General features: G+C 48.3%; 1 protein-coding gene across 4 annotated transcripts in view; it reads right to left on the bottom strand.

The window, feature by feature from the left end:
• The window catches only part of SPRING1 (SREBF pathway regulator in golgi 1), a 99603-nt gene that overhangs the window by 42626 nt on the left and 42412 nt on the right, over positions 1-14565 (bottom strand). Inside the window, exons 5-6 of one of the 4 annotated variants that reach the window (XM_064379763.1) lie at positions 11138-11242; positions 9917-10146 (exon numbers count right to left, since the gene is read on the bottom strand). The exons of 1 other annotated variant lie outside the window; for it this stretch is intronic. In XM_064379763.1, the coding sequence (XP_064235833.1) occupies positions 10063-10146; positions 11138-11242 (189 nt within the window). In that variant the 3' untranslated portion in view covers positions 9917-10062. Of the gene's footprint in view, positions 1-9916; positions 10147-11137; positions 11243-11270; positions 12664-14565 lie in introns of those variants that run through there. 2 more of the 4 variants (XR_001110064.3, XM_012469005.3) reach the window with 2 other exon arrangements.

Genomic DNA, 14565 nt, shown 5'->3' with positions numbered 1-14565 from the left:
AGTTTGTTCTGCTTTAAAGCCACTAAAATGTTAATGGCTGCACACAAGTGAGATGTGTTCACCAGAGCAAAGGGGCAGCCAGTCGTTGAAACTTTCCAGCTGCAGAGCTTTCTGGGGGTCACCAAGAGCAAACACATCCATTATTCTCTGTATTCTAGAAACTTCTTAAAACAGCCCCCACAGGTAGACATCGCAATGGAGGAAGCGTGGCTCAGATGTGCTGAAGGTCCCAAAGGCACCTGTGTCAAGTCAGTGGCAGGGCTGGGAAGAATGAGTTCACTGCATACAATAAAACAATGACCAAGCAACTATGTTTCTGGTTCTGCAAGAAGCACTGGGAAGAGAGAGAGAAATACAATATGCTTTTCTCCTTAGAGGGTCTCTGTGCTTGGCTTGGGAAGGACCGGCCCTGTGGTACACCCCAGAGCAGCCCCCATGTCTCCAGTAGACCCAGCCCAGAAAGGTTTGCTGTCTGGGTTCTGGCAGCTTCTGCAGGTGAAGACCCCAGCCTGCTGTGACACTGGCCCTCCCTTCGAGAGCCCCTTCCCCTCCACCCCCAAGTCAGGTAAAACCTGGGTACAGGGAATCTAAAGAGGCTCCTTCAAAGCCCAAAAATTAAGCCAGGCCCCTATACCACTCCTTACTCCAAAATAAATTTCAAATGATTAGAGTTCAATTTAAAAATGAAAGCCATAAAAAGGCTGAGAAGAAAAAAAAATGGGTCGTTAAAAATATATATATAATTGTGGAGAGGAAAAGGCAAACATGAAGCCCAAAAGCCATAAAGAAAAAATTAATATTTCCAACTACATAAAAATGAAAGTCCTCTATATGGAGAAAAAAATTACAAAGACAAATAATAAACAGGAAAAAAATCTTTGTAATGCATTTCTTTAGTATTCAAAGAGCTCTTATATATTTCTGTGAATAAGACAAAGCTGAAACATGAAATGTACAAAGGACACAAAAAAGCAGTTCATAAAAGAAATATAAATGGCCAATAAACACATGAAATAATGTGCTCATAATGCATGTGAATTTAAATGAGCTAAATTTTCAGCCGTCAGGTTGGCAAAGATGAAACAGGTTGATGACGCCCAGGGAGGGGAGGATTGGGAATGAACACCTTTTTTTTTTTTTTTTGAGACGGAGTCTTGCTCTGTCACCGAGGCTGGAGTGCAGTGGCATGAACTTGGCTCACTGCAACCTCTGCCTCCCAGGTTCAAGAGATTCTCCTACCTCAGTCTCCAGAGTAGCTAGGACTACAGACATGCGCCACCATGCCCAGCTAATTTTTTTGTATTTTTAGTGGAGATGGGGTTTCACCAAGTTGGCCAGGATGGTCTCAATCTCTTGACCTCGTGATCTGCCCACCTCTACCTCCCAAAGTGCTGGGATTACAGGTGTGAACACTTTCATGCATTCTTGGGGGAGTATAAATTGGTGCTGTTGCTTGAAATACAATTTAGCAATATCTACCAAAATCCAAAGTATGTGTACCCCATGACCAGCAATTCCACTTCTAGGAATGTATTCTACAGATACGTTTGCTCAAGTGCTCCAAGACGTACGTACCTACAAGGATATTTTGACAGCAGCTCGATTTGTAGGCGGGCACAGACACAGCCTGAATATCCATCGGTAGACAGCTAATGAAGTAACTAACATGGAATGTCTGCCATGTAAAAGAATGAAGAAGCCGATATGTACTGATATGGAAAGATCTCCAAGAAATACTGATATGCAAAAGAACAGACTAGTCCTGATTAGTCTGTGTAAGGAGAGAGGTACGTTGTATTTCTCTCTGTCTTCCCAGAGCTTCTTACAGACCCAGAAACATGGTAGTTTGTTGGTCATTGTTTCATTGCGTGCAATGAACGCATTCTTCCAAACCCTGCCACTGACTTGATACAGGTGGCTTTGGGACCTTCAACGCATCTGAGCCACGCTTTCCCCATCATCATCCTTACTTCTAGGAGCTGTCTCAAGAAGTTTCTAGAATACAGAGAATAATGGATGTGTTCGCACTTGGTGAAGCCCAGCAAGCTGTGCAGGACAGGGCATCCCTTTCCCTGCCTCATTTCAGTTCCAGCACAAGGTCAGGGCTAATTTACTAACTGAATCAACTTGGGAAAGTCATTCAAGTTCTCTGTGCCTCAGTTTCCTTCCCCATGAAGGGGGAAACCGTCGTGCCTGCTCTCATAGGATTCAATGGGATAATGCATGGGAAGCAGTTTTAAAAGCTTCTGAAACCGAGTGCTATCGTTTGAATATTCGTCCCCTCCCAAACTCATGTCGAAGTTAAATCCCTTAATTTGGCAGTACAGGGAGGCAGGGCATTTAAGAGGTGATTGGGTCATGAGGACTCTAACCCAATCAGAATGGATTAATCCATTCACGGATTAATGAGTTGTCATGGGACTAGGTCTGGTGGCTTTATAAAAGGAGCTGACACAGTCAGCCCCCTCACTATGCGATGCCCTGCACCACCTGTGGACTCTAGAGAGAGAGAGTCCCCCCTAGCCAAAAGGCCCTCACCTGTTGCAGCCCCTTGACCTTGGACTTAGCCTCCAGAAGTGTAAGAAATAAATGTGTTTACTTTATAAATTACCCAGTTTTAGGTATTCTATTCTAAGCAACAGAAAATGGACTAAGACATCTAGTAGGAGCTATAAATATTAGAGTTTAAAAATTTGTTATCACGAAAGAACAAGAGAGACAGAGTGGTGTATACAGCGTGCTATATAGCTCTTGTACTTAAAGGAAAAAGAGGAATAATACCTGCAAGTATTCGTTTGCATATGTATAACTCTCTTTGCATAAACACAAGAAATCAGCAGGGGAGAGAGATTTTTCACTGTAAAACCCTTTTGAATGTTAAACCATGTGCACATACTAACTGGTCAAAGATAGATACAATTAAAAATCGGCCAGGTGTGGTGGCTCACGCCTGTAATCCCAGCACTTTGGGAGGCTGAGGCAGATGGATCACCTGAGGCCAGGAGTTTAAGATCAGCCTGGCCAACATGGTGAAACCCTGTCTCTACTGAAAAAACACAAAAATTGGCCAGGCGTGGTGGCGCACACCTGTAATCCCAGCTACTCAGGAGGCTGAGGCATGAGAATCACTTGAACCTGGGAGGCAGAGGTTGAAATGAGCTGAGATTGCACCACTGCACTCCAGCCTGGGCGAGAGAGCAAGGCTGTCTCAAATTGGGAAGGAGGGAAGGAGGGAAGGAGGGAAGGAGGGAAGGAGAGAAGGAGAGAAGGAGAGAAGGAGGGAAGTAGGGAAGGAGGGAAAGAGGGAAGGAGAGAAGGAGAAAAGGAGGGAAGGAGGGAAAGAAGGAAGGAAGGGAGGGAGCGAGGGAGGAGGAAGGAGGGAGGGAACATACTACTTAGCATGTATTTCATGTAATAATCAAATGATGCTGCTGGATGTCTCTACATTTCTTGTTTTTACCTCTTCTGGTCTTCAAAGAAGCTGTTTCTTCTACCTCCACTAACCTTCTTCTTCCTGTTCTATCAGAAAAACTTATGAAATCTTCCCTGACAGCCCTCCCTTTTGTATTCTCATAGTATTAATTCATTTGTTCCTGGTGACACTCATCATTTGGACTGTAATTATGTTAAACTTCAACCTGATTCCCGTGGACTGGGAAGTCTGCAAGGGCTATATCTTAGTTATCACATAGTACAGATTGGGGTAGAGTAGAAGCTCAATGAATGTTTTTCAGATTTTTCTTTTTTTAGACAGATTCTCACTCTGTCGTCCATGCTGGAGTGCAGTGGCGCAATCTCAGGTCACTGCAACTTCCACCTCCCAGGTTCAGGGTTCAAGAGATCCTCCCATCTCAGCCTCCCAAGTAGCTGGAACTACAGGCATGTGCCACCCTGCCCAGTTAATTTCTGTATATTTAGTAGAGCCAGGGTTTCATCATGTTAGCCAGGCTGGTCTTGCCTCAAGTGATCTGCCTGCCTCGGCCTTCCAAAGTGCTGAGATTACAGGCGTGAGTCACCGCGCCTGGCCAACAAATTGTTTTCAAACAAATACATTTGCTTAACTATTCTCAGTGAACCTCTGGGCACCAACTTTATCATTTTCATCACAAGAAGGAGATTCACTGAGAAACACAAAATAAGCTTCCAATCCAAGGAAGCAGAAAAGGGCTCTTGCCAACTCCCTGTGCCTGGTCTTTTGTCTAAAAGAAAGTTACACAGACCTTTGCTGTTGGTTTCCATAACACTTTGACACTTCTCACATACAAGACTTCCATGTAACCCATACCTGTTTACGTGCAATGGAACCCCTGGGCACAATAACGTTGCCTTCTCTTTCAAATGGAGTGTTTATGACAAAATGGAGAGGCAAGGCGCACCATTTTGCTTCCCAATTACAGATGCACTAAAGCATCAACACAGAGAAATACCAACCTCGCTCTCTTCCTGTCTGCAACCTGGAAAATGTCAAGACAGATGTTTCTAGATTGTGGCCAGAAACAAACAAACAAATGGCTCCCTGGCTGGACCCGGAAGGCCCAGCATCAGCCTGGAGTACATTTTATGGCCGTGGCAGAAACCCTTGAAACAGGAGGTTCCGTGGTGTCTGGAACAGCCTGCTGGGTGGGTGGGGATGGAGGGGGTCCCAGCGCTCTGGGCTCAAACGGAAGGAGGGAGGGAGGCATGGCAGCCTTTGGCTCTTTGCACAACTCTGGGATCTAGGTCCCTGCTGTCTAATTGAATATTTTATAATATAGGTTATGGAGCTGTGGAAAGAAATGAAAGAATAAGAGAACAAAGGAAGGAAGGAAAGGGTAAGAAAGGCCAGGCATGGTGGTTCATACCTGTAATCACGGCACTTTGGAGGCTAAAGCGGGAGGATCATTTCAGCTCAGGAGTTTGAGACTATCCTGAGCCACATGGTGGAGACCCTCATTGCTACAAAAAATAGAAAAATTAGCAGGGCATGGTGGCGCGCACCTGTGGTCCCAGCTCCTCGGAAGGGTGAAGTGGGAGGATGGCTTGAGCCCAGGAGGTCCAGGCTGCAGTGAGCTGTGATCGCACCACTGCACTCCAGCCCGGTCGACAGAACAAGACCTTGTCTCAAAGACAAAACAAAAAGAGAGAGAGAAGGGCAAGAAGGAAACTGCATTTACTTAGCAGCACCTACATGCCTAGTACTGTGCTGGAAGCATTGGTATTCATCATCTCATTTCATCCTGATGTTCATTCTGGGAGCTGGGCATTCCCATTTTGCAGATAAGGAAACTTGAGACCAGGGAGGGCCACACACACAGAAACGTGGCTGGTAGCACAGTTAGAATTCCACCCAGCTCTAAGTGACTCCAATCTTAAATCTTAGCCCTTTTAGGCTGCCCCCTGGAGGAGCAAGAGACGGGCAGGATTTCCCTTCTGCAGGGAAGGAGTGCCCTTCCTCGGGTGCCCGGGAGACTCAGTGCAATGGAAGCCAGCTGCATCCTCCTTGCCTCTGTTCCTAGGGAAAGCATATTCTAAGGCAGGGGTGGAAGTGGCAGTGCCCCCTGGTGTTGGGGGGACCACATACACCTCCTCAGCTCAGACCCATGTAGCAACTCTAGGGGCTATCTCCTCTCAAGACAGCCCTTTCGAAGGCTGCCCTAGATGTCCACTTGGATCAGATTTTGACCTCATCACAATGGAGGAGCACTATGTCATTCACTCTGTTCTCAACCAGGATTCTAGGGGTGGCCCAGCGGTCACAAGGCACAAAATGAGGCAGTGGTTGGCATGCAGCGGGTATGGACATTAGCAGAATGAGGGTCCAGAGCTCCCTTTCCGTTAAAAGGAATGGCCGTCAGCTGTAGTAGGGCAGAGGCTCTCTGATCCTAAGCACATGTATGCTAAAACAGGGTTTCTGGACTGCTCCCACATTTTTTTTAAGAGCTTGCTCTTCTTGTCCAGGCTGTAGTTCAATGGCACGATCTCAGTGCACCACTCCTCCGCCTCCCGGGTTCAAGCGATTCTCCTCCCTCAGCCTCCCGAGTAGCTGGGATTACAGGCATGCGCCACCATGCCTGACTCATTTTGTATTTTTAGTAGAGCCAGGGTTTCTCCATGTTGGCCAGGCTGGTCTCGAACTCCCGACCTCAGGTGATCCGCCCGCCTCAGCCTCCCAAAGTGCTGGGATTACACGTGTGAACCATGATGCCCAGCCCCTCCCACATCTTTAAAGAGGTGTGACTCACCCACAGAAACAGATGGTGTTGGGGTAGGGGGTATATCTACTCATGGGGAAAAAAAACAAAGTTTATGTATAATCGATGCAAGATGTCATATTTTGGATCAGATAAAAGATTTTCCAGTCTTCATGCTACTAAAGGGCCTTTCTACAAGTTTATTTTTACAGTATAAGTGCTCAGTGGTCAGAAAAGAATACAATTTCGAATAAGCCCATACTCTAAAATAGAATCTTGGGGCCAGGCACAGTGGCTCATGCCTGTAACTCCAGCACTTTGGGAGGTCAAGACAGGAGGATTGCTTCAGATCAGGAGTTCAAACAAACCTGGGCAACATAGTGAGACCCTATCTCTACAAAGAAGTTAAAAAATTACCCAGTGGCATGCATCTGTAGTCCCAGCACTTTGAGAGGCTGAGGCAGGAAGATCGCTTGAGGCCAGGAGTTTGAGGCTGCAGTGAGTTATGATTATGCCACTGTACTCCAGGCTGGTGACAAGTCAAGACCCTGTCTCTAAGACAAACAAAACCAAAATCTTGGGCACTCCTGCTCCCCTACAACAAAGAATGAATCTCAGTTTCAGAACACCTATTCCAGCTCTGCAACTTCCCAGAAAATTTTCCCTTTGTCTGCCTCGGTTTCTCCTCCCTGTAAAATGGAGCCAGGCTATCTACCACTTGTGAAAATATCCAAGGAAACTTAAGGCTCTTAACGAAGCTTTCAAGTACCCTAAACTAGGAGTCCTCATTACCAATAGCTAATTTCACCTTCAAAGCACTCTAGCGTTAACTAGACCTGCCTAATTACATTGCAGGGAAATGGCATGCATTTATTTTGCCTGAATGTGACAGAAATTGGGGTGGTCAGCTGACAAAAAAATGTTCCTGTGCCCAAGAGATAGATATATAAACTCGAAGTCTTATCTGATTATCAACGAAGGTTTTGTGTGTCTTTTTAAGGTCTAAATACCAGGTGCATGATAAAAGGGCAGTTCCTTTTTTTGCAATATGCCAGCTGTCATGGGTTTCCAGGCAAGACATTATTTCTGATAAATAGATATGGACAATAGATAATGCCTATATTAATATTACTAAAAAGTGGTCCTCTCCTGCAGTTCACCCGAGACGAGGACGACAGTGTATAAAGAGGCAGCCTGCGGATGCCAGACAAGAGACTTTCTTCTTGTGACAGTTTGAGCTCCCTCGCTGCAATTAACTTTTTCTCCCCCTCCCTCTCCTCCTTCATCTTATGCAATGCAGTTCAGAAAAAGGGGGCCTGTATTTTCCTCCTGCTGATGGAAGTTGATTAGCAGTCAGGTGGAGTGATGCTCAGGGGACAGCACAGCGGATTAATTAAATCACTTCTACTGGCTAAGTGGTGACACTTTGATTTATAGCAGAGCTCACTCAGCCAGACAACGGCTTTCCTTGCATGCCGAAGGAAGAAGGGCCGTACTGGCCAGTGGTTGGAGATGGAGGACTTTGCAAACTTTAAAGACAAGCATCGTAGTCATTAAAGCCAAAGCCCCCTGCTGGGTTCCTCTCTTGGGGGATGGGGACCTGCAAGGGAGAGAAACTAGACAAAGCCGAGAGACTGAGCCAGGGGAGGCCCAGGACTGTATTACACCCCGCAGAAAAGTGGGCTTGAAGCGGCTCAACACTGTGTTTTCCCCAGGTCTGTCTTCACTGAACCATTCTCTGCCATCTAACTTTGGCTCATCCTGAAGAAATAGACCTATAGGAGTCCTCTGATATTGACTCAGGAGCATTGGTGACTGTTTTCCCTGACGGCACAGGGTCTTCTCAATTAGGAGCCCTCCGATCAAAATGCATAAATCAGCTGTGTCTCTGGTGGTATGTTTTACGTCACGAACGGCATACATTTTGTGGATGATCCTATTTCACCCTTTGCTCAGGCTGTTAAGAAGTTCAGTCGAAGCTGGGCATAGTGGTTCACACCTGTAATCTCAGCACTTTGGGAGGCCAAGGCAGGCAGATCACCTGAGGTCAGGAGTTTGAGACCAGCCTGACTAACATGGTGAAACCCCATCTGTACTAAAAATACAAAAAAATTAATCGGGCGTGGTGGCAGGCGCCTGTAGTCCCAGCTACTTAGGAGGCTGAGGCAGAAGAATCGCTAGGTGGAGGTTGCAGTGAGCCAGGATTGTGTCACTGCACTCCGGCCTGGGCAACAGAGCAAGAGTCTGCCTTAAAAAGAAAAACGTTCAGTCGAATGTGCAGCCCAAACTGCAGGCCTTCATACACACTCCCATGTGTGAGCGCTTTATGGATTCCCTGTATAAGTCTCTCCTAACTCTTTCTTTACCTGGAACATTTTTGTTTGTCTTATCTTGAAATGCTCTTTGAAGTGCTGCCTTCAACAACCTTAAGAATGAGGTCATCTACATGGCAGTCAAAATGCTAAACTTCAGAGCATTTTTAGGAAGGTCTGGTTCTCTGCTAATCTCCATTGGATTAGGAAGCTGGTTACACAGATCCTGGCTGGACGCAGTGGCTCACGCCTATAATCCCAGGACTTAGGGAAGCGGAGGTGGGAAGATCATTTGAGGCCGGGAGTCCGAGACCAGCCTGGCCAACATAGCAAGCCTCAGTCTCCACAAAAATAAAAAACACAAGTAAAAATAAATACAGATTCCTGGGTCCCATTCCAGACCTTCTGATTCAGAATAGGTCAGACACAGCCTGCCTTTTTAACAGATTCTTCTCGGCAATTCTGGAACCTGCTGACATTGGAGAACCGTAGTTTTAGAGTCAGACATCCCTAAAAGCAAATCTCAGCTCTACCAATTAATAGCATGTTACTTCAAGCAAGGATCATCTCTTTTTCTCAACCATAAAATGACACTGGTAGAATTAAATTAGATGTATGTAAGTAGATAAACATCTAACATGGCTGGCTGGCAACCTATAAGACTTAATAAATGGTAGACAACTCAAATGTCCAAAGACAGATGAATCAATCAGCAAAATGTGGTCTGTATGTACGTGGACTATTATTCAGCCCTAAAAAGGAAGGAAGTTGTTGCACAGGTTTCAACGTGGATGGATGTCCTTTGAGGACATGGTACCAAGTGAAAGAAGTCAGACACAAAATACTAGATGGTTCCATTCAGATGAGGTCCAACGTGCAGTCAAATCGTAGAGACTGAAGGTAGAACGGTGGCTGCCAGGGGCTGGAGGGAAGCGGAGACGGGGTTAATGTTTAATGGGTACTATAGAATTTCAGTTTAAGGGCCAATCACGGTGGCTCACACCTGTAATCCCAGTACTTTGGGAGCCTGAGGTGGGCAGATCGCTTGAGGCCAACAGTTCAAGGGAGCTTGAGGCCAACATGATGAAACCCTGTCTCTACTAAAAATACAAAAATTAGCTGGGCGTGATGGTGCATGCCTGTCATCTCAGCTACTTGGGAGGCTGAGGCAGGAGAATCGTTTGAACCTGGGAGGCAGAGGTTGCAGCGAGCCGAGATCGCGACACTGCACTCCAGCCTGGGCGACAGAGCGAGACTCCAACACACACATGCACACAAAAAGAATTTCGATTCGGGGTGATGCAAAAGTTCTGGAGATAGACAGTGGTGATGCTTGCACAACAGTGTCTGTGTACACAATGTCACTCAACTGTACACCACTTTTAGGTGCACACATTATCTGACATAATTCTCTTGGGCATTGAAAACGGCCAAGGCATGAGGATTGCTCAGGAGTTTGAGAGCAGCCTGGGCAACATAGGGAAACCCATCTCTACGAAAAATAAAAAAAAAAAATTCAATTAGCTGAATATGGTGGTGCACGCCCGTAGTCCCAGCTACTTGGGAGGCTGAGGTGAGGATCACTTGAGCCTTGAAGGTTGAGGCTGCAGAGACCTGAGATTGCGCCACTGCACTCCAGCCTGGATGACAGTGAGACCCTGTCTCTAAAAACAAGAAAAAAGAGAAAAAAATTATAAATCTTGCATTATGTGTATTTTACCACAATCAAAAAATAAAATAAATGATATTATTACAACCACCAACAACAGACAAAAGTTATTTTTCAGCTCCCAATTCCCCACCTTGCCCTTCCAAATCTGCAATCCATCTAGCAACAAAGCATCCGGCTGAGGTGCAGGAGGAAGGGGAGCAGAGGAGAAATGGGAACGAAATCAGTCTCCAGCCCTCTCATTGTTTCTCCTTAACCCAGGAGTCCAAAAAGTCCCCAAGAAGCCAGGGACCGCTTATCCCAACTGTGAAGGAAGCTGATGCGACATCAAATATTAACAGGGTAGAGGAACTAGCATAGTTTTCCATATAAATGAAGCTACGTACATATATGAAGATTGCTTTTAAAATTCAAATATAATTATTTTTTAAAAGGCATCCCGCGAGCTCTGTCTCTCTCCCGGCACTGACACTTCTGGGCTGTTGTCATGTGCCAGTGAGGTGCCTGTTGGCAGACAGCCCACAGCACTTTGTAACATGCCCTCCAGATCCTAAGTGAAACTGATCAAAGAATTGGCACCGGCAAAGACAAGACTGAAATCAGCTCTAAAAGGGGTGGGGTTGGGCTATTGTCCCTCTTTGTGGGAACAGCTGCTTAACGGGGCAGTGGAGCGGCGTGATTATAATATGCATACGGACTGCTCTGTTAACAGAAGCCGGCTTAAAGTACTCCAGGGGCCTCCACCTCGTGTTTTGGCACAGGGACCTTCGAGGATGCTGTGTCAAACCTTTCTGAAAATGTCTCCTTGACACGGAGGGTGAGGAACGGCGTCTGCGAATCTCACTACACAGGGTCCCACGCCTCCCTCTGCTGTTCCCCGGCTCCTGTTTCTGGGCTGCTGCCAGCGGGAGCCGCACGGGGGGTCACCTGCCCCCACCTTTAATCAGGACGGGGGGAAAATGCACCAAAGGAGTGACGCCGGTTACCTGAGTGGACCTGGCAGCCCGCTCCTGAGTCCTAGGGGAGGATCTCATATTTGTCTGCAGATCGGCCAGCGGGCGGGTTTGCAGAGTCCCTGGGGGCCAGGAGTTCTTGGAAAGGAGAATAAACCACCAAGCAATTAGTTTCATTGTGTTGTGCTCCGGACGGCAGCGCCCGCTCTGGGGTGGAAGAGGAGAGGGGACATCCTGGCACTGGGAGTGGGGAGGGCTGAGGGGGACCCCATGGACACAGCCGATCCCTAGTTCCACAGCCGGGGGAGGGGAGGGGACCGTGCAAGTGCTGTCGTCGTGGGGCTGGGCTCTTCCACCACCCGAATCTGACACATTCCTCCCAGGGCACTGGAACTTACGACGAGAGTTAGCATCCCCCTTCATCTGAGGTGGAAACTGGAGATCAGCCAGGTTAGAGCAATTTCACCGAAGCCTCCTAGCTAAAGTGGCAGGGCTAGGACCGCACCCCCGACCTCCCCCCACCACCACCAACACCCTCATCCGTCCCACTCCAGGCCTCTGTGTTTTGCTGGTTGGTTTTGTTTCTACTTGCACCCCGCCCAAAGGAAACGGATATGTTTCTTTTGTGTGTGTGTGGGGTGGGGGAGGAATTTGGCTGCTCCCCAAGCCCTGCAGGGCCCCCATTCAGAAAGGTTTCCCCGCCTCTGTCCTCCACCCGTTGGCAGCTAAAAGGCCCCCTGGCCTCCATCTCCCAGTGTCTGTGGGTAGAATCGAAGGGAAGGCAGGAGGAGGGGAACAGTTTTAAAATGAATATATGCATGTGTCTCTCCTGCTAATCACCGGAATGCATTTTCAGGAGAGGTGAGCGGAGGGATTAGCTGCAGGACTCCCATTAATGTTAACTTTATTTCAGTAATGAGGTGCCAAGGCATAGAACAATCACTGTGGCTAACTTGGTGTAATCAGTGATGAGATCCGCACGCTGCGCTGCAAGGGGAGGGCGAGGGGAGGATCGTCAGGACCGGGGAGCTGCTTGCGGGTGGGGACGGATGACATAGAAGAGGCCGGGGAGCAGAACAGGAGACGAAGGGGGAGGAGGAGGGGGCAGGTGACCCTTGGCAAGGGCCGAATGGGTTAAATGAGGACACCCGATAAGGAGGAAACAATCACAGCAACTCCTCAGTGAGTGATCGGAGGGGGGACTCTGCTCATTTGACTTAATCCTCATGGCAAAAGGGAGGGCACAGTGTTATCCCCATTGTATAGATCAGCAAACAGTTTGAGAGGTGCTAAGTAATTCGCCCAAAGTCACAGAGCTGGTGGAAGAACCTCAATTGGAAGTCAAGTTTCTCCTGATCACTAGACTTTTCGGGACTCCATCCCCACTACGAACAGAGAGCAGAGGATAGCAGGCAAGTGCCAAGGAGCTACAGCAACAGCGCTGGCAGAAGGAAGGCGCGGCTGTCCATGCCCGGCTCTCCTGGAACACCGATGCGCGCGCCTGGGTCGGTAGGACTCAGCACTGAACCACAGCTGACCATTTGGATGTCTTAGCCATGCTGGGAGAGGAGAAAGCAAAGTGTGAAAATTGCTGCATAACCAGATTCCAGGTGCCATCTCTAGCCAGAAATGAAATCATCACTGCCTCCACGAACAAAAGTTAGAATGTTCTGTGAATCTCCTGACCACCCTATCCTTCTGTTTGCAAATGCTCGCACCCAGGAGACAGTTAACGCCTAACAGTCTAGTGTTTCTCGAAGTGTGATCTGCAGACGCATCCAGGCACCTGTTACAAACACTGCTTCCTGGGGTCTGCCCCAGACCTGTGCCCAAAGCATTTCTTTCTTTATTTTTTATTTTTTATTTTTTTGAGATGGAGTCTCGCTCTGTTGCCCAGGCTGAAGTGCAATGGCGCGATCTCAGCTCACTGCAACCTATGCCTCCCAGGTTCAAGTGATTCTCCTGCCTCAGCCTCCCGAGTAGCTGGGATTACAAGCACCCACCACCACGCCTGGCTAATTTTTTGTATTTTTAGTAGAGATGGGATTTCACCATGTTGGCCAGGCTGGTCTTGAACTCCTGACCTCAGGCGATCCACCAGCCTTGGCCTCCCAAAGTGCCAGGATTACAGGTGTGAGCCACTGTGCCTGGCCCCAAAGCATTTCTTAGAGCAACCCCTGGACGAGCTTTCCTGAAGGTCTCTCTGTGTAAGAACTCACAGAAGGCAGACATCTATAACAGCAAAGCACACTCTGCAGGCCAGTCTTGTCCCAATTCCATGATCCCATCACCTCCCCTGGTTATTCAAAAGTACAAAGTTTATTTCTTGAGCACCTATGATGTGCCAAGCTCTAGTCCATGCCCTGGAGATAGAACAAGAATCAAACCTAAGTCCCTGCTTTCACGAAGCTTGCATTCCAGGGAGCAAGACAAGCAAACGACCCAACCTGGAGGATATCAGGATGTCAGAGAGTGCTGGGAGGGAAACGAAAGCAGGAGGAAGAGAGCAGTGGTTTTCAATCTGGGCAATGTTGCCCCCAGGGATCATCTGGCAGTGTCTGGAGATACTTTTGTCATAATTTGGGGAGGGAGATGCTGGCACGTAGGGGCCGGGGTGCTGCTAAACACCCTCCAATGCACAGGGCAGCCCCCGCCAACAAAACATCAGTCAGCTCTAAGGGTCACTGGTGCCCAGGCTGAGAACCCCTGAGCTAGGGAAGACAGAGGGCTGCTCTTCAAGGCAGAGGTCAGGGAAGGCCTCTGGTGAGGGACACTGGAGCAAGGACCCAGGGCAGGTGAAGGATGCCTGTGGGCGGAAGGTCTCAGGCAGAAGGGAGGGAGGTAGGAGGAGGTGCCCTCACTGCACGTGGGAGCATGTGCACCTTGAGGGAGAGATCTGGGAGTTTCAGCCTAAGTGTGATGGAGCCTGGGGGTCCCAGCAGGGCCAGGGATGCTCTTGCTTAAGCTTCCACAGGGTCCCTTTGGTTGCTGTGAGGAGAACAGCCCGGAGGAGCCAAGAGGAGCTGGGGACCAGCTGGGAGGCTGCCGGGTCACCTAGGCAAGAAATGTAGGGGCTGGAAGGAGAGGAGGAGTCGCAGGCTGGTAAGGCGTGATCTGGATCCAAATGTGCCATCCAGGGCCAGGCGCGGTGACTCACGTCTGTAATCCCAGCACTTCGGGAGGCCAAGGCAGGTGGATCACTTGAGGTCAGGAGTTTGAGACCAGCCTGGCCAACATGGTGAAACCCTGTCTGTACTAAAAATACAAAAATTAGCCAGACCTGGTAGCACACGCCTGTAATCCAAGCTACTCAGGAGGCTGAGGCAGGAGAATCGCTTGAACTCGGGAAGCGGAGGTTGCAGTGAGCTGAGATTGCGCCACTGCACTCCAGCCTAGGTGACAGAGTGAGACTCTGTCTCAAAAACAAAAAAAAGAGATGTGCTGTCCAGGCTCTAGCCTCT

Source organism: Aotus nancymaae, unplaced genomic scaffold (assembly GCF_030222135.1).
Source record: "Aotus nancymaae isolate 86718 unplaced genomic scaffold, 86718_ANA_hifiasm-v0.15.2.pri h1tg000021l, whole genome shotgun sequence".
Lineage (NCBI taxonomy): Eukaryota > Metazoa > Chordata > Mammalia > Primates > Aotidae > Aotus > Aotus nancymaae.
Note: the sequence above shows the minus strand (reverse complement) of the source record. Positions and strands in the feature narration are given on the sequence as shown.